The following is a 20,388-nucleotide window of genomic DNA, read 5'->3' on the forward strand; positions in this document are numbered from 1 at the left end:
TAGATATTAATTAAATTATAAATATATCAATTCATGTGAATATGACTGAAAATTTTTAATTTTTTCTCAAAAGGTGGTGTCTATTTACTTGTGACCAAGCTGTGTATAAATATTATCAACTAAACACGTCTATAACATGCAATATGAATTTAATTTTACTAACATAAAAAAAACCAAATTTTGAAACATTTTCCACTTAGTTCTAAACGAACAGGATACTTCCAACTTTGAATTATGTTAACCTTGCTCAGAGAAACTCTCTCGTATGTTTGGAGGTTTATAATCAGCAACGCTAGTTCTAGGTCAGAAACAAGAAACACATTTTTGCAATAATTCTTATTATTATCATTTGCTTGTAGCTGCTCCATCTAGGAAATTAGCTATGCCATGCCCGTTTGTCCTCTAGCTGAACTGCAATCTCTCTGGGACATTTTTGACCCATTTTCTCCACTGTCGACCTCTCATTCTACAGTTTTCCACCTTGCCCTCTATCAAAGTTCTTTGAATCTTATTTATCCTGTAACAAATTTATTAATATATATTTATTTTAATATCAACGTTTGTTTAGATTAAGTTTATATTTAAAAACATACATAGCTTATAGTGTTAAATATGTATTGCAAAACTCCCGTCTATTCTCCAAAGTTGTAGAAGATTCTCGAAAGTAAGAATCAACAATATATGTGTGTACGTAAACGCTTGTGTTAGTGTCAGTATTGTTACATAAAACTGAAATTTCTAAAACGTCTCCACTCGCCTATAAATATAATCAACGCGACGCGCTAAAAAAGAGTATCTATTATTAGTTTGCTATAGTCAGTGTGCTATAATCTTCGGGAGCTATAACTGTGATTGTTATAACGCTTAGCATTCGGAAAACTTCAAATATTTGACCAGGAGCATTTACAAAGTTCGAACATTACAAGTCACTTAACTTCAGTGGATTCTCATTGGACATTAGTATTTTTACAACAAACATTACACAACGTCACGGGGGAAAAACTCGGCGTGTGTGGTTGGTAAATAATCTACTACCATCTTCAGGAAAATCCCAAGAAGGACTGTCCCTGAATTGATAGTGGCTATGTTGTCGTTTAAGCAATCAGAGGTTATTAACTTCTAAGATCAATAAAAAATAGAAGTTAAAAAAGGTAGAATATATTAGTTATAAATAGTTATATATAGTAGTTATAAAATCTACCAATTAAAGGTATTGTGTTAAATATTTGTGATATTTATTAGAAAATTATCCAGAAGTGAGCAAGAGAAAACGATATCATTATATATGCGTGTATTATGTTTCCTTTTTATCAAACTTGTTGTGTTTCATGATTATACGTATTGTGTTATTTTTGTTTAGTTTCTAATGTTGATAAAAAATAACAGTACAAAATGTATTATCAGTATGCAAACACAAGTTTTATTTCGACTGCTATTCTAAAAATAATAGAAGTAACATACATGCATTTCTCTTCAATCCATACTATTAAGCTCCTTACTAATCAGGTTAATTTAGAATTTTCGAAATTCTGAGCTTCACCGAAATGTGGATTACCAAGACTAAAACAAATAAATAATTTTATATGAGTTTTAATTTACTTTTACATTAAAAAATTGTTCTTAAAATAATGAAAGTTTTCTTTACTGGTTCTGGTCTACATCTCGGCGCCGTCTGCCTGGACCTCCAGCAAAGTTAGCTGCTGCCAGACCCATGAGGTGCTTAGCTGCTTGACTTCCAGAGAAGCCACGAGACAAACCCAGGTCAAGACCTCGCTTTTCACTGAATTAAAATACAACAGAACAAGTTTTAAGATACTTTGTAGTCATATCTATAAATTGTTTTATCATGTAGTTAGTTATCTTAAGTAAAAAATAGAATAAGAAAAAAAAACTGACCATTTAGTTTTCTTGTTGCTTAATTGTTATTTTACATAAAATAGATGTTATATTTTTAGTTTTATCATAAATTGTTAAAAGATCGGTAAATCAGCACTAGTTTCTCAACCAATGTTTCTATAAACGCAAGTTTCTCTTCTTTACTCGTTTGTAAATACTTTGATAGTTCACATTTGATCTTTTTTTCACTGCTAAAATCATTAAACTATTGAACTATTGACTCCAAAGGCTAAAGCTTGGTCTTAGATTGATCTAATATAAACTTGGCTGAGAAAAAAAAACTCACTCAAATAAGCTTGAAAAATACTACTAGCCAACGCCTAACACATCAACTATATCCCCAAAACCTGGCAAAAAGAAACGTTTCAAACGAAAGTTACACTTACCTGGACATTTCATTTCCTTTCAGTAAGTTTGACCGTAGGTCAGCCAAAATATCCAGAACTTCGGAAGGGTTATCATTATTGACGAAAGAACGACGGGATCTGATAAACAATAATCAGATAAAACTTAGATCAGAGTAAATGTGCTTAACAGGGCCAATTAAAATTTGTGTAGGTGAAAATCATTAATGTGTATAGATTGTGTTTATAGGGAACACAGTCTGTTGTTCAATATTCAGTATTAATTTTTCAGACACAAGAAATCCGCTTACTTTGGTTAACAAGAGTTGACCAAGTCTCCTTTCTCATGTTCAGAACACAAATCTAACATGACAAGTTTTGGTAAAAAAAAGTATTTAAATTTTCAAACGAATAACATTCATTGATAAAAAAATCCAAAAAATAAAACATTTGAAACAGATTTTCACATTTCATGTTTTAATAGACACCATTGAAAAGTAATTTTCTATTATTATATTTCATACAATAAAGACTTTCTACATTATTGCTGATATCTTCGGTAATGATATTCAACATTTTAGAGAAATTCAGACAGTAGCTATTTTACAACTTGATAATTTTCCAACTGTAAACATCACAGTGTAGTCATATATCCAAAAGTAACCTTTCATTTGCCTGATGATCTCTTAAAAGAATCTCCCATGAACTGAATAAAACGATCAGTAATAACTTTCCACAAACTGGAATAGTGTTCCTTACAATCGCGTCTCAATGATACGATTCGTACACATATCTGTCAATAATATCTCTTCAGTTTGGTTAAGTTTTCGATAACAACCTTCCATAAACTGTAAGACATTTCTGACAAAATCCTTCAAAAAAAAACAAACAAAAAAACACACCAGAATTTCTGACAGTAATCTTCCATTATCTTTGTAACTTTCCCAACGATAACCTTCGAACAGTTGAATAGTGTTCTAGGCAATAACTTATGAATTACGTTTAGTCACTGTAAAATAAAATAAAACTGTATGCTAGAAACACAGAAACTATTCAACCCAATGTTTACCTAGACGTGTACTCAGGCTAAAAAAAATATAGTGATCGCTTAGATATATATATATATATAGTTTTCGGGGTCATCTTCTATAAGATTCAACACCATAAATATCTAATGACTGATAAGTACAGTGGCAGACAACTAATTCAGAAATTGAAAGATGTTGAAAAATAACTGCTAGTGGTATAGCATGAGATGTTATGTGCCAACTTTGTGACAACATCAATGAATCATTCAAAGTTGTGCCTTTCAACAATTAATATACATCAAAAGTGTTAATGGAAAAGGTGTACACAATAAGAAACGAAACATTTTAAACCACAAATTACCAAAGTCTCTCTACATCAACAGCAATTATATTAATAAATGCAAGTAAGGTAAATGTCCTTAAAATATATGGGAACAGTAACAAACAACGAGATGAAAGTACTGCCCAGATGTGACTAATACGTATATGTGGTTTCACTGTGAATATCGTTTGTTACTCTCGTCTTTTGCAAGACGTCAGTGTGTAAATGTGTCTGTACTCAGCATCTGCTGACATAAATTGCCTTGTGTAAATGTGTCTGTACTCAGCATCTGCTGACATAAATTGCCTTGTGTAAATGTGTCTGTACTCAGCATCTGCTGACATAGAATTGCCTTGTGTAAATGTGTCTGTACTCAGCATCTGCTGACATAAATTGCCTTGTGTAAATGTGTCTGTACTCAGCATCTGCTGACATAAATTGCCTATGTCTGATGTAGATAATGACATTCTCCGTATAATCTGCCTGGTCATTCTGGCGAAACTATTCACACAAAACTCAATATTGTGTCATTATTTAGATTTGGGAACAGCTGTTATCTTTATTTTATTTCAATACTTTTTGACCTTTTGAACCCTTCGAGAGCAATGATCTACATTTACCTTACCTAGGTTTGTGTAACAACGTTGGCTGTGGTCGGATCTCGACTTTCAATGGCACAACTTCATATGCATGGAAGGAAGGCATTTATGCTTGTAATTGTTGTTCTTGAGGAGTGATTTTGGTAAGTGTTTGTTTAGAATGCTTCAGTTATTATTGTATACACCTTTGTAAGTTTCATGTTGGATGCATGATAAATATTAATGGCATTTGTGAAGGAGATGACTTTAATAATCTTGTTACATGCTGAGCTCACAATATCTAATTTCATACCACTAACAATTATTTTCCTATGCTTCTCAATTTCTGAATTATATAATGTGCTCCCACACTAATCAGTTCGTACAAACACTCCTATTAAGTTTGACTTACGTACACCGAACTAAAATTTTGAATATACAGCATTTCTTTCATTCAATACCCGTACAAGCTGCTTAAGGAAGTTTTTAATCGTATATTACCGTAGGCTAAACTGAGCTTGATATTTTCGATTGAATTGGTTGTTAAAATGTTTAAATTTATCATAAACGAACCAAAAATAGTCTTCTGTAGTACATAACAAATATGTCACAAACGAACCAAAAACAGTCTTCTGTATTACATAACAAATATGTCACAAACGAACCAAAAACAGTCTTCTGTAGTACATAACAAATATGTCACAAACGAACCAAAAACAGTCTTCTGTATTACATAACAAATATGTCATAAACGAGCCCAAAACGGTCTTCTGTATTACATACCAAATATATCACAAACGAACCAAAAACAGTCTTCTGTAGTACATAAAAAAAGAAGACTGTTTTTGGTTCGTTTATGACATACAACCAAAAGCTAGGTCGCTTTCATTTAAAAGTTTCCACATATTTTAAACAAATTTGTTAAAAATACGCTTGGCAGTAACTAAGCTTTTACCATGTTTATCATAATATGCTATTATATAACAAATTAGCTTTGTACAACAAATTATAATAACTATTTGATAGCTTATCAGGTACGACTAATCACATTTCTTAATTTCATACGGTGTTTCATGCTGTTGGATTAGCGACCCTTCGTGCTGTTTTAAGTTGATACTCTTACATTATGAGCCAATTTAGTTTCCTTGCTCAATTTTAATACTTACCCTTAAAACCTTCCTTATCTCAAATGTATTTTCTATTTTAACTGAAACTTTCAATAAAGTCATTAAATATAAACCTACAGATAACCTCGATAGAAGTAGGACTCGTACGGTGACAAGCAATGATGAGAGCAATGTGCTGTGTTGTTGTAAGCAGCATAGCGGTTTTGACGAACCTTTTATTCGTCAATGAAACAATCCCCAGCTTAGTTTAAAGAACGTAAAAGTTACAATTTAGCATAAGTTTAATGCTATAATTGTTTGAAAGTTTGTAAATATTTTAGGTTTATACACAGTGTCTCTCGAGAAATTAACACAAGACCTCGCTGGAGGTTAACGTGTTATCCAGAACTGAACAGACGATTATGCGTTAGGAGATTGGTTCCCATGACTTTTCGAAAATAAAATATCGTTGTGCTTATTAAAAAGATAAAAACGATATACTTAACTTTTCTGAACTGATTCATTTTAACTGATATATAGAAGTAAACAGTTTACCTTGCATTAGCTCCAGTAGCTCTCACATCGTAGAGACATCGTAGGAGAGTGAAGGAGAAGAGTATCGCTGAGAACAACTTGACCATAATGCCTGACAAGAAAACGTTAGAATTTAAAATATTAGTTTGTTTAGATCATCTGTTGATTGGTTATCAGGGTATTTGAATAAACTGTATAGAATTACACGGTATTTTACAAGCGAAGAAAACAATCATGTTTTTTGAAGAAACAAACTTTCTTTCAACTTACACAAGTAAAACATTTAAATAACAACTTATACTTACGATGCTAAAATTAGTATTAAACAATTTGTTTAGATATTATGAACAATATACTGTATGTTTACTATTGCTGATTTTGTATTATTTCATAGTGATAAGTGTAATATCGTGAGGGAAAATATTATATAGATTCTTAGATCGATGTTTGGATATAAAAAAAAGTCATTCTTACATTATTGAAGTGTTTCCAAAGCACAGCGTTTGTTTTATGTAATTCCAATCTGTTACCGCTTAACGATCACTATCCCTAATACAAATTCTAGTCCACTTATTAAAACGTAACATGCTTTACACAAAGTAGTGTCCTAAAATATATTATTGTTTCAAAAGTTTCTGCCACAATGAGTTTTTGTTTTCAAGTATATCTTAGAATATGGTCTAAATTTGATAAAGACATAAGATAAAAAGAAACTTCTTGTCGATTCAAAGTTTGAACAAAAACAATAAGAAAAAATCATTAGACAATGGAAAGAAATTTTCTATTGTCACTTTTTGCTTTACCTATATGCACTACGGTCAGTTCTTAGTATTTTGGACACAATGATCAGATAGACAGACAGGGCTGGCACAAATTGAACTTGGGTATAAACTTATAGGTTACTGCAATTGACATAGTTTTGCTCCTCTGCTTAGTAACAAACAAACAAAGAGAGTAATACACCTTCATTTTATGTTACAGTAAGTTCATGTTGTGATATATATATTCATATTCCAAATTTCGTAAGATAAGTTAAATATATACAGCTTTCAGACTAAGTGCCAAGTGAAATGAACTTCACCGAAAATCTGGTGATCAGTACGTTTGGTGATCAATACGTTTGGCGATCAGTACGTTTGTAAATATTGTTACTTACCCTTTGTTACGATGTGTTATCATTTATATTTATTTACTGTCTTGAACACGTTTGTTACTGAATAGTTGTATTCTTATAAAATCTGAAATTAATTTTCAGCTTCATAGCCCAGTCAATCGAAGGGCTACAACGTACTAACTGAAAATAGCATTGTCATTAACGTAATTACTTATTCTGTTGCTGCTAACAAACATCAAGTTATCTCTTCGGTACAGAAATGTTTCTAAACTCGCTTGAAATGATCTAATCATCTTTGTTTTCATTACTACCTATTATTTTCTAATCACGTGCTCTAGGGAGTCCAGTACTTTATGTATCTTACAGCTGCCTAGCGGTGTAATTAACCGCATGAGAACGCACTAATGCGAATAGGTTATGAAAAGGAGACTCGAACGCAATTATATATGTCTTTGTCAATATGTATGTATATGTAGGTGAATAATTCCCAGGAAAAAAAGACCACGTAGTTAAGGTTATCTATATAAACACGCCACTGGTATTTTACACTGTGTAAATTTAACAATGAAACATTATACTTGTAAAATGTTTGAAATAATAATAATGATTACGCTGCATATGAATTGAAATTAAAATAAAATAACTTATAACACATAAAAATAAAAGAGACACAAACCAGACGCTTAATCAGATTTACAATAAGTAATAAAAACAACATTAATTATACTTAGAAACATCGGGATGATCCAAGAAGAAAGTATTATATAGAGATAAGTCGTCTTTCTTCCAAAACAATACATTCTGATAACTTAGGAAAATGTTTGTTTATTTTTGATGAAGAAAAGTCTTTTTAATTGTGTCAAACTTGTAATACTTAATATGTTTCTTTCAGAGAAACTTTGCTTTAATGAAGAATAATTGTCACTAGCTGATTCATGGTCTTAAACAGCCATAAACTAGCTAGTGGTCATGAGAAAGAATAAACTTTATAATTTACAAACTTACTCAAAATATGCATGTCTTTACATGTATTTACTTAGAAATATTAAAATCTCTTTATTTTCACATTTACAACTCCTTATAAATGGCGAGAGCTTATTTGTTCAATGAAAAACGTCAGAGTAACTAAATATTTTTATTCTAAACAGAACAGATAACAGTAAATAATTAAAGTATAAGTTATTAAAATTGTCGTTAAAATGAAAATACATTATAATATAGATATAACCAAGTGAAATTATTAATTAGGAAATAGCATTTTTTTGAATAACTTGAAGTTGAAACATTTTTTTTAGTATTACTGGAATAGTTTGTTAAAGTGTCATATTGAGGTTTCCATGAATTAAGTGTGAAGAGATCTCAGTTTGTTCAAGTTTGTGGTTAACTAAATATGTTCAGAAGTGCAGTAAGTTAAAAGAAATAAGTTTATTTCAATGTGCTGTAAGCAAAAGTAAATAATTAATGGAAGTTCAGTTTTTTCAAGTATGTCTGGTGAAAGAAATATAATATATCTAAATATGGAGTGAGCTAGAAAAGTTCATTTTATTCTAAGGAAAACATCATTATATTTATTAATGTGCAGAGTGTTAGTTAATATTTTGTTGCGTGCTGTTTGGTAAGAATAAATAATTTATTCCAAGTTGATAATTTGAAGAAAATTAATTAGTTCAAGTACAATAAGATTAAGCAGATAAATTAATTGCAATGTGCTAATTTAAAGTGCGATGTTATTGATAATAAATGTATGATGACTTAAAGTAAATTAAGTATTTGGTGAGATAAACTGGATCAACTTACTAAAGCATGTGTTCAAGTAACACACATTTATTTAACAGTGCAATAGTATAGCGAAAAGCTTTCTTCAAATACATGAACCCGAATACCAAGTTTTTATTAAAGGCTAAATTAATATAATTTTCCAGCACATTACTCATTGACTATTATATAGAAAGAAGATTTGAAATTGAAATCAACATATCAGACAAGAAGCGTTTAAACGAGAACATCTGTATTTATTGACATGATTTTTGATGATATGGTTACCCATTAGATTTTATACAACTATTTTACTATTAGTGCGATAATTAGAATACCATACTATTAAACCTACTTCTAATAACTTTGTGAATGTTTTACCTCGTGTATCTCAGTGATGTTTACAAAATTATTTGTTTGTTTTCGAATATTAGAGTATTGTAGTTTACTTAGAGTGAATGACAATAATTATCACCAAATTTAGAGTTTTTCATTTTCTATTACCTTTATTATAGATTCACAATTTTAATGACACCTTGGTTGATTTACGCAGCACCTATCCTTCGATTTTTTACCCATTATAGAGTAGCGTATGATGGAAAGAGTGATGCGGATACTGAAGTCATCCTATTTGTTTAATAAATAGTGTGAGTTAAGAAGGTTTGGAAACTTATGTTGATAGAATTCTTCATTCTGTTTACAAAAAGATTAAATAACAGCAATAAATTTGGTTAAAATGATTTGCCTTAGAAATGTTATTAATATGGAAACATTACAGAAGACTTGTGACACCTTATACCAATTTGGTTCGTTTGGTTTTTGCAACGTATTTAGAAATATAAGTTCTACCGGATACATTTGATGAAAATAATAAATCAAAGGAATTTGAAGCATAATGATGAGATATTGCTCAGCACTCAAAATATGAGTACAATCATTGTAACTTTGGACTCTAGTATACTAATATATAGAATATTGTTTGGTAGAGTATCCGACTGGACATTGCATAAATGATTATTATATATTTTATTAAGAAGAATGCAGGCTGAGAAATAAAACTTGGAATTTGAAAAGCTAAAACCTCAACATATTTGTTGAGTTATAAGTGCAAACATGTAAACATTTCTCTGCCTTAAGATACTAGTAGATTGTGGAAAAAACTGTTTTAAATTACAACATTGCTAAAGTTTAAATTTACACTTCAGAGAAATAACAATCTAATTGTAACATTGTTTGATGACATAGCCTTAAGATACTAGTAGATTGGGAAAAAAATGTAACATTCTTTGATGACATAGCCTTAAGATACTAGTAGATTGTGGAAAAAAAACTGTTTTAAATCAAACCATTGTTAAAGTTTAAATTTACACGTCTATGTCATCAAAGAATGTTACATATTTTCCCCAATCTATTAGTATTTTAAGGCTATGTCACCAAATAATGTTACAATTAAATTGTTATTTCTCTTATAATATCTGTTATAGTAAACTTACATGATTTGGCGCATTAATAAAATGTTAATATGTTCGGTACTTAGAATTATTTGCTACATTATAAAACCATTATTTTCCTCTGCTGTTCTGTTTAACTACTTTATCGTTTAGAATAACAAACACTTTAATGTCACCATCATCACTGACATCACCAAAATGGTTAGTAACGAAGAAGTAGACTTTACATTAATTTAGTGCAAGCACAGTTGCTAGGAACATTAGAGGTGTCTAATTTCATGGAATCAGGAGTATGTAAAACATAAGATATTTCAAACGTACTATAATTAATACAACGCTATAGATCAAATTAATAGATACGTCAACCATGCTCTAGCTGGTTTGAAGCACCTGATATTCAATAGTAGAATTATATGAAACCATCATTTGGATAACTGCTATATAGCGACTAATAACTTGTGTCCTAAATGTAATATCGTGGCTCATGCAAGTAATGAAAGAGACATAATACATAACATAGTATAATTTCTCAATACATAATGTCTGCGATCCTTACGATTTTTAGAAGTAAGTTTTTTGTGGATCATTTTGGCGCTTGAGATAAAACTATTAAATGAATAATAATGGTTGGAGACTGCTTGAATGAGTAATGAAGAAAAACTTTAATATAAGTTTAAGATAACAGCAAATGTACAACGTTTCGACAAGGTTTCGATCTGATGATGACAAAACCTTGTCCATTTGCTGTTATGTTAAACTTATATTAAAGTTTTTCTTCATTACCCATTCAAGCCGTCTCCAATCATTATTAGTCTCAAAGTGGGTTCCTCATTATCGAACTATTAAATGAATGTTCGGATGAAATATCCATAAGGTCTTAGTGTGAACAAGATAGGCCCAATTCAGTTACTAAAAAACAGAAGAAAAATCAACAACATTTGTTCATTGTAAATCAAAGTTGTGTCAAAAACCACGAGCAAAAGATATTTAAGAACTTTTGCAGACGATATTAATGAAATTCATCCTAAATTTGCAATCCCATAACATCAAACGAGGTTAAATATAAGATGTGGTTTATCCTCAGCGCAGTATGGTTCCTATTGCCACAGAAACCTTAAACAGAGCCATACATTTTTACCTATTCCAGTCTTGGTTCATATTTCAATATATATATTAGTATTCAATTTGTGATTTAAAATCTCATTTTTTACACATATATATTTATATTTCATGTGTACTTGATGTGTGTTGTAGAAATTGTGTGTATATTATGTATATGTGTGTGTATGTTTATATATTTTCATAGAATACGTTTTTATTTTTATTTTCTTGAAAATGCAGCATGAATGTGCAAACTATTTAAAAACAACAACAGAGAGAGGAAACGTAAGATTAAAGTTATGTGGGTATTTTCAGTCTATGTTTGATTACTGTATCAATGATCGTAAATTAAAACGATCTTACAAGTGTTTATACTAAACCAGAAAAGTAAAGGTTTCAATCTAATCTGTTGTTTAACTGTTATATCTTAATATGCATATTTGTTACCCACTTTATGAACCTACATCAATATTTGAGGTCTTAAGGATGTTTGGCATAATATGGACGTTTATTCTTAGTAGCACTGATTGGTCTGTAGTTAGAGAATGGTAAAATATTATCTCTCCAACAAAGCAGTAGAGGTGAGGATTTACTGATTTTGTTTTACATGAATACAACAGTCGTTTTATTTGTGTCATATTGATACTAAATTAACTACAACTAAGAAATAGTTGAAAAAACGCTAAGTGGCAAAAATAACCTTAAAGTTTCGTCAAGAAACATTATATACCACCCAATAATATTATAATTTATAGCCTATAATGTTGCTATATTTTTTTATTACATAAACACAACGTGTAACGTCCTTTTGTACATTATATTATTTAATTAAAAAATATATACCTTATTTATTTGATTCGAACACCTACTAATTACTTTTCTGTTCCGTAAGTATTATAAATACATTTTTAGCATCATTGAAGTGTTTACTGAGTCAACTTATTGACGTTAAATGTCTAATCCAATATAAAACTTTTCATAAAACTAAACACAGAAAATGCTCACACTCAGAGCATCACGAAGATAATATTCAGATAAACATTCAGAGAAATATAAAATGTTAAATTGCTAAGAATAATGTTATAGTATGTAAACAAGAAGGAAATGAAGCGGCGTGCTACACAACTTTAACTTACATAAATAAACTTAGTCTTCCGAAAATTGTTTAATCTCGAAGTCTAAGTTCAAGGGAGGTCCAGTTCAATCTATACTTTGATCAACGTGTGCTATTGGGTTATACTAGTTTCGGAGAATTCTACTCCTCATCAGTAACCCTGAACACAAGTTTACCAAAGAGAGATAAGCTGGACTTATTTCTGCTATTATGCGGCTTTTTCTCCACTTCACCTATCCAGTGTGTAGATTTTTCTCATAGTAACTACAAAGCACGTTCAAACCAACAGTATGTTTGATACTTTTCACCAGGATATAGGTCCAGCTTTTCTCTCTTTGGTTAACTTGTGTTTAGGGTTACTAATGAGAAGTGGAATTCTTCGAGACTAGTATAACCCAATAACACACACTAATCAAAATGTAGATTGAACTGGACCTTCTTTGAACTTATACTTCAAGATTAAAGAATTTTCGGAATACCAAGTTTATTTATTATATCTGCTATTGTACGGCTATATAACGCGAGGAACTGAATAGTGGCCAGTTATACTTCTTCTTCACGTCACCTATCCAATGTATATATTTTTATCATAGTGACTACAAAGCACGTTCATACCAACAGTATGTTTGAACTTTAACAAACAGTTACTTAATCACACTGGATTGAGTAATAAAATTAATGTAGTAGAACTTAGATTAATAAAGTTAAAAAACTAGATATTTCGTCACAACTCTCTACTTAAGTTAAATTTAATTAATTAAATTAATTTTTGTAAGTTTTGTTTTGTAATCAAAAATTCTACTTTCACTTAGAGTTAGGCATCATTTGTCTGACTTTCTAAAACTTTAGAACAATATACCTGATATGGTGAAGTGATACCAGTAGATGTGAGGGTCTCTTGAAGCTCACCAAATAACTAGATGTTTCTCTTGTTTCAAGCGGTTGGTGTTCTGGGCAAAGCAACCTTAGTTTCTGTGGGATAGCGTGTCTCCACTCCTTTTTATATAAATCTCATTTCTTCTCTTCTTGACGCGCCCTTGACGTCATCACTGACGTTTGTATGATTTTACTTCTCATTTGCTGTTAGTATGAAAGTTCACTTATGGAACAGCTCCTATTCGATAGGGTAACTTTTTCTTTTACTCCTACTTTAAAAACTAGACGGAATATCATGGTAAGAAAAAACTGTATAAGTTCCGTTCCCATACGTCGGAATAAATAGCTACTATCTAGTTTTCTGATATAAAATTACCTGATCTGTATTCTGTTTAAACTACTTAATGACAAGAAAATACAGTTTCACTCTCATTCTATTGATATATGTAAAGTACAGTCTAGGTAACTTCTTACTGAAAATATTATATAACTTTATATATGTAAATCATAATTCTAGTAAGTTTTATATGTGTATACCAAATAAATACATTTGTATCTAAAGTACACTTTAGTAAATATGCACTGAGAACAATATATATTTTTAATACTTAAAGGACAATCTATATAAAAGTGCATACATCAAGTACACGTCTAATAACTTTCTAATGAGGAGAATATATAATGTTATGTATATAAAGTACATTTTGTAAAACTTGTCAACTAAATTATTGCATCAGATAAATCACTGGTAGTTTTGTAATGCAGAGAAAATATATCTATACATATTTACTCTACCCCTGCTAACCTTCTTCATAGAGCAGTGTATAACCTAGAGGACGTCAAGTACATAATTAATAATTATACATGTATATATGTAAACTTTTCGCAGCACCTTTCTGAGACAAGTAATACATGTAAGATACAATTCTGGTAACTACCTGCTGAATGATGTAAATTATATATTTTTACAACTTCATACAAATAATATATATATACATATTTAAGGTGAGCTTCTGATAAATTACTTCTGAGAAGTACGATTCCGGTGATTTCTAAAGATAAAAATATATAAATTTATATTCGTAAATTACACATATTGGAAGTTACTGTTAAGAATGACAAATAATTATATACGCGCAGAGAATACTTCTGATAATATGATAGTGGTAAGAATATGTAAATATAGAGGTGCAAAAAATACATACGCCAAGAAAATAAATACTATACGCAACAGAGCAATCATTATTAGTGATATACAAATGAGTTGAGACGGAACACAAGGCCATGTCTGTTCCATGTGGCCACCAGTGGTGTGTCATGTAGCCTCTCTGTGTTGATGGATTTGACAGATGCTATCCAACAATTTGTAGCTCTATTGAATATAGGACAGTTTTATTGAGCAATCACAAATATTCCGTTGGTATGATTTAATAATTAAACCGTATTTGTGCCTTGTCATAGCTATAACATATAAAACCAAGATTATTCCTTAATTGTTTCGAGCAAAGTATATAATCTTGAATACGTAATGCGAACTTATTGTAACCTTATTCTTAGACAAATTAATTTCATTCATGTAAAGTACACAGTGGTAATTTCTCGCGAAAAGAATAGAGAAATATAGACAAGAACTTACGTTCTTATAAAACCCCTTTAGAGAAGAATATGTATAAACTACTTATATCTAATTCACAGAACTACCAACAGATAATAATGTAGAAATATAGACAAGAACTTACATTCTTATAAAACCCCTTTAGAGAAGAATATGTATAAACTACTTATATCTAATTCACAAAACTACCAACAGATAATAATGTAGAAATATAGACAAGAACTTACATTCTTATAAAACCCCTTTAGGGAAGAATATTTATAAACTACTAAAATATCTAATTCACAGAACTACCAACAGATAATAATGTAGAAAACTTCATCTAACTTGCTAATGAAGAATATATGTAACTTTATATATCTCATGTACACTTACTGAAAATTTATTATGAGAAACTTTCCTTACTTTTATATATGCAAAGTTCATTCTCACGGAAAAGAAAAGACAATTTTACATATCTTAGGAACTTATGGCAAGACCTTAAGGAGGAGAATACATAACTTTATATACGTATCACAGTTTTAACTTTAAATATGCGTATCACAGTTTTAGCTTTATATATGCGTATCACAATTTTATCTTTATATATGCGTATCACAGTTGTAGCTTTATATATGCGTATCACAGTTGTAGCTTTATATATGCGTATCACAGTTGTAGCTTTATATATGCGTAATATCCTTTACTTGAACATCCTTCTAAGAAGAACAAGTAACTATACACTTGTCAAATGCATTTCGGTAACCTACTACCTATTACAGTAAATATCATTTTATATATTTAAAGTATCCTTCTGATGACTTTCTAGTGAAAATCATCTGTAACAAGATGTGCCTCAATTACATTTCTGGTATCTTCTCAGTAAGAAGAGTGTACTAAAAACATTTATATATAAATATATACAGTACACTCCTAACAACTTTCTGATGGGAATAATATGTAACTGTATTATTTAAAATAATTATAGTAATTATATATATATATATATACATTGTTTGTTTGAAGTTTAGCACAGAGCTACACAATGGACTATCTGTGCTCTGCCCACCACAGGTATCGAAACCCAGTTTCTAGCGTTGTAAGTCTGCAGACATACCGCTGTGCCACTGTATAACTAACGCCATGAGTGTATAACGTTTGAGCGAGATGGCACTTTGATAAGCACATACACGAATATTGTTTGGCGGCATGACGTTTACCGCTTTGTCGCATTTAGAAAGCACTGATGTAAATATTGGATTTATTTTCTGAAATACACTGGTATAAATACATCTTATTAGTTAAAATAATATTTTACTCACAATATCTCACAAGAAAAAAGTCCAACTATACGACTGTGAAGTGTTCTTATCATAACTTTCAACTCGTAAGAATACGGAACTCTGTAATGAGTTATTCTAATAACTTCTAAATCAGAAGAATGCAATAATATATGAATGAAAAGATATCTTAACACATCAAAATTGTGTAACTATAATATATGAAAAACATATTTTAAGATTTTCATTGAAAACTCTGTATCCACACTACAAGTTTATATCAATGATAATTACGCCAATAGTATTTATTAGAATGCCACTTAGAAACGTTAACGGCTTGAGAGTTACCACGTTATTAAAATACAGCTTGGAAGCCCATTTACATGCAAATTGTATGAAAACACAATTAAAATGTGATCATGAATTATTTATTAATTTGATATGAAGGTAGAAGCAGATACAAGTAGTTTTTCTCTAGATCATCTAGAACATTGGAATTTATTTTCCTTAGAAAAAGGTACATAGTTTTCTACAGTACATTTATCATATTAAATGTTTTTATACTCTTTACATTTAATTCAGTACCACTATTTAGTTTTAGTATACTTCATGAACATTTACGAGCCATTTAATTTAATATAATGTTTTTTTCTCACTTCATCAACTGTTACATCTCTGCAATTTCTTCTTTTATCTCTTCATAATATATACAATAAATACATTGTTCTAATACATTCCAGTTCTCCTGGATCTCGTGTTCTGTCCTTATCCTCATTATGATTTCTACCGTTTTCTTTACAGCTCTGATACATTTTTCCTCTTTAGTCATTTTTATTATTTCTGTATTTCCAACACCCTTCTTATCTCCATAACAACCCTTCTTATCTCCATCCCAGTTATTATTCAAATTGATTTCAATTCAGCTCTATCGAATATATTTTACCATCTTTGTCCCTTCATTCTTCTTACTTCTAAAATATATTCTCAAACTCTCTACATACCCTTTTCTCCATATTCATTCTTCTTGTTTCTAAATGACATTATAATTCAGTTCCACCACATGTGTTTTCTCTGCAACTTCTCCATCTTCTCCTTTTTTTATTCCATCCTCATATTTCTACCACATATATTACCACTGATGTCAAAGATATTACTTTTATACTTAATTTTGTTAATTCCACTTCTCTTTGTTATACTTCACGCTACATTTAAAGCTATCTACATCTTTGCATGTTGTTTTATTAATTGCTTCATTTGTGTATTTCTACTTATAAACCATTATCTCGAACATTTATAATTGTTGTCATCTCTATTTCTAAATTTTTCCATTTTCATATCTAATGTCTTCATCTATTTTCTCCATTTCGAAGTACCATATATGATTTATTTATATTCAGTATCAACGTATATTTATCTGTATAATTTTATAATGTTTTAATACTCCCTTTTAATCATTATTTATCATCTGCACTATAGTTATATCGTCTGGAAACGTCTTCCCACTCCTCTGCCATGTAATTATATATATATTAAACAATTTAGGCTTAATGAACATCCTTACTTACATCTTTCTCGTGTCGAAATTCTTTCCGTATTTCATCTATCATTCCTATATTTTCTATTTCTCTTAAAGATTTCTCAAAATTTCCCATTTCATTTCAATATCCTGAATCTTCCAGAACAAGTTTTGTTTTCTAACTATAATATTAAATGCTGACTCAACCCTTTGACTGCGGCTGCTTTAAGCGCGCGCGGAATTTTTGCGATTCGTAGACTGTATACAGCACACTCGCATTCACCTGCCGGAGGCGGATCGTACTCTATACGGCGAATCAGCAGTCAATGGATTAAAATAACATAACTTCTATTAAGACATTCAAAATAACTACATTTCCCCTTATTGACTTTTCTCTTCTAAAACCTCTGTGATTTTCTGTAATCTTCACATTTTCCTCTAGCTTCTCCTTAACCTATATTCAATAACACACGTTAGAATTTTACACAATGTCTTCAGTAAAGTTATTTCTTTATTTGTTTTAAATTATTCCACTTTCTTCATACATTGTATAAATTCCTCTTTTTTTCTACATTTTGAAACAATAGTACTTTATTATGTTTATTATTTCTAGAATTTTTACTTTTTTCCCACTATTGTTGCTTTATAAAATTAATTTATTTCTTGATTTTCACTAGGATTCCTGTTCTTCTTTGATTTCTTAATTTCTCTATTTAATTCTTCAATTTCAATATCTAATTACCATAGTGTATTTCTACATTTTAGTCTTTAATATCTTCTTTTTATACACATTTTTAACCCCTTCATTAAATGTTTTTCCAATACCCGTATATATTATTTTTTCTTTAATATCTATTCATTTCCTCGGAAATCCTTTCTTGATCTACATTCCCTTATCTTATCATCTTTTATTCTCTTCTTTGTATTATGTACCTTATGTAAGTCTCTTCTAATCTTTATGTAACTCACTAGCGTATAGCCCGTCAAAATTGACGGGTTAATAGTATGCCCTAACCTTACATTGCATAGCTCACTGAATTAAATAAATTTTGCGAAATCAAGCTTGACCAACAAAGAGGCAGAAAAGTGCAGTCGGGGCAGATAAAACGTCGATAAATTCCTTTGTGAGCCACATAAAATTAAGATCATTCATGAAATAAATTCATGGCATATTCATAGAATTTTTATTGTTAAAACTCAGTTAGATTAACAACTTCTAATATAGCCCCTCAGTGGCACAGCGGTATGTCTGCGGACTTACAACGCTAGAATCCGGGTTTCGATACCCGTGGTGGGCAGAGCACAGATAGCCCATTGTGTAGCTTTGTGCTTAATTACAAACAAACAAACAGTCAATTCCTCCCCTAGATCTTCTCTTTTCTTTATTTCACTGCAGTTGTTTTCAATTTTTTTTCATAAAACCTCCCCTTTCCTATCCTCTTCAAACCTCCCTTCTTTTCTGATAATTTTCTTGTTTTTTCATTTCTTTTGTTATTTGCATTATTTGTAGATGATCTGATTCTATTTTCTTTCCTTCTACTAACTGTTTTCCTCTTCTTTCACAATTACATAATCCATCATTGAAGCTCCTCACTCTCTCCTATGTATGTAGAGTTTCCCTTTTCATATCCTCGTATTCTCCCATTCAAAATTATTAATCACTTTTCCTCACTAAACTATCACTCGTCTTTCCTCTTTATTTACTTTAGCCTGTTTAGATTTCTTTATCCTCCATTTATAATCATCTCTCTGTTCCTCTTCATCTCTGTTTCCCCTTCCCATTTCTTTCTAATCCTCGGATTAAAATCTCCCACTAATGTCAACTATTTTCTCTTTTATAATACTTGTTGTATTTCTTCTTCAGTTGCATCAATAATTTTTTATTTTTTTTCGGTATTATAGACTATCATTATTAAGTCTCTCTCCTTTCCGTTTCTATAATTCCTATCCCATTCTTCTTTTTATGTCTTTAATTCAACATTCTTTCTCATCCTTACGAATTGTCGGTCCTTTGGCTTTTTTTTCTTTCCGTTTGCCCATTAGTAAGTCCATTCAAATTGTGAACTTAATTGTTAATTCCTGTTCTACTCATTTTTTTTTTACAAAAATGACTATATTCTTATTATCTGTATGTTCTCAAAATTCTTTATGCATTCCATTTTCTTCTTCCTCCATTTTCTCAGTTTCGTAAACTAATTCTCTCTTTTTTTCAGTTTTTAAAAATCATCTTGCAATTTCTTCTTAATGATCAAATCTTTCTTAACCTTAATCTTCCTTAAATCTAAATTTTGTATTTCTTTTAAGCAGCGACAAAAGTAGAGCGAACAGAAACTGGATAAACTGTATCAGCGCACACTGCATACCGTCTATAGTTAATAAGAAAACACCTTAATTTTTACTAGCTGAAAGATATTAAATGGTCAGTTTATAGATGTGCAATCTAATTAAAAAGTGTATCAAGCAAATTAAGAAGAGAAACTAAACCAGAATGAGAAGAGCAAAAATGTTGTCAAACAGGTTGACATAAATCAAATGTTTTCAAACAGGTTGACATAAATTAAATGTTTTCAAACAGGTTGACATAAATTAAATGTTTTCAAACAGGTTGACATAAATTAAATGTTTTCAAACAGGTTGACATAAATTAAATGTTGTCAAACAGGTTGACATAAATTAAATGTTTTCAAACAGGTTGACATAAATTAAATATTGTCAAACAGGCTGACATAAATTAAATGTTGTCAAACAGGTTGACATAAATTAAATGTTGTCAAACAGG

The 20,388-nt window shown here is 30.3% G+C and overlaps 1 protein-coding gene across 1 annotated transcript; it reads right to left on the bottom strand.

Annotated features, from left to right (window-relative positions):
• Window positions 1–1,421: 1,421 nt before the first annotated feature.
• Window positions 1,422–13,325, bottom strand: LOC111089250 (diuretic hormone class 2-like). Its single transcript, XM_022401400.1, has 4 exons — window positions 13,203–13,325; window positions 5,830–5,920; window positions 2,283–2,381; window positions 1,422–1,780 (listed from the first exon to the last, which is right to left on the bottom strand). The coding sequence occupies exons 2-4, from the start codon at window positions 5,913–5,915 to the stop codon at window positions 1,642–1,644; spliced, it is 324 nt and encodes a 107-aa protein (XP_022257108.1). The 5' UTR covers window positions 5,916–5,920; window positions 13,203–13,325; the 3' UTR covers window positions 1,422–1,641.
• Between the last annotated feature and the right edge of the window lie 7,063 nt (window positions 13,326–20,388).

The sequence above is a fragment of the Limulus polyphemus genome, unplaced genomic scaffold, assembly GCF_000517525.1.
Source record: "Limulus polyphemus unplaced genomic scaffold, Limulus_polyphemus-2.1.2 Scaffold5664, whole genome shotgun sequence".
Taxonomy (NCBI): Eukaryota; Metazoa; Arthropoda; class Merostomata; order Xiphosura; family Limulidae; genus Limulus; species Limulus polyphemus.

Bases quoted from the DNA above. Each gene is read 5' to 3' on its own strand.
- LOC111089250 (XM_022401400.1), bottom strand. From the start codon at position 5,915: ATGGTCAAGTTGTTCTCAGCGATACTCTTCTCCTTCACTCTCCTACGA. The intron at 2,382-5,829 runs GTAAACTGTTTA...ATTGTTTATCAG, and splicing joins GCTACTGGAGCTAATGCAAG to ATCCCGTCGTTCTTTCGTCA. The intron at 1,781-2,282 runs GTAAGTGTAACT...ATTTTAATTCAG, and splicing joins AAAGGAAATGAAATGTCCAG to TGAAAAGCGAGGTCTTGACC.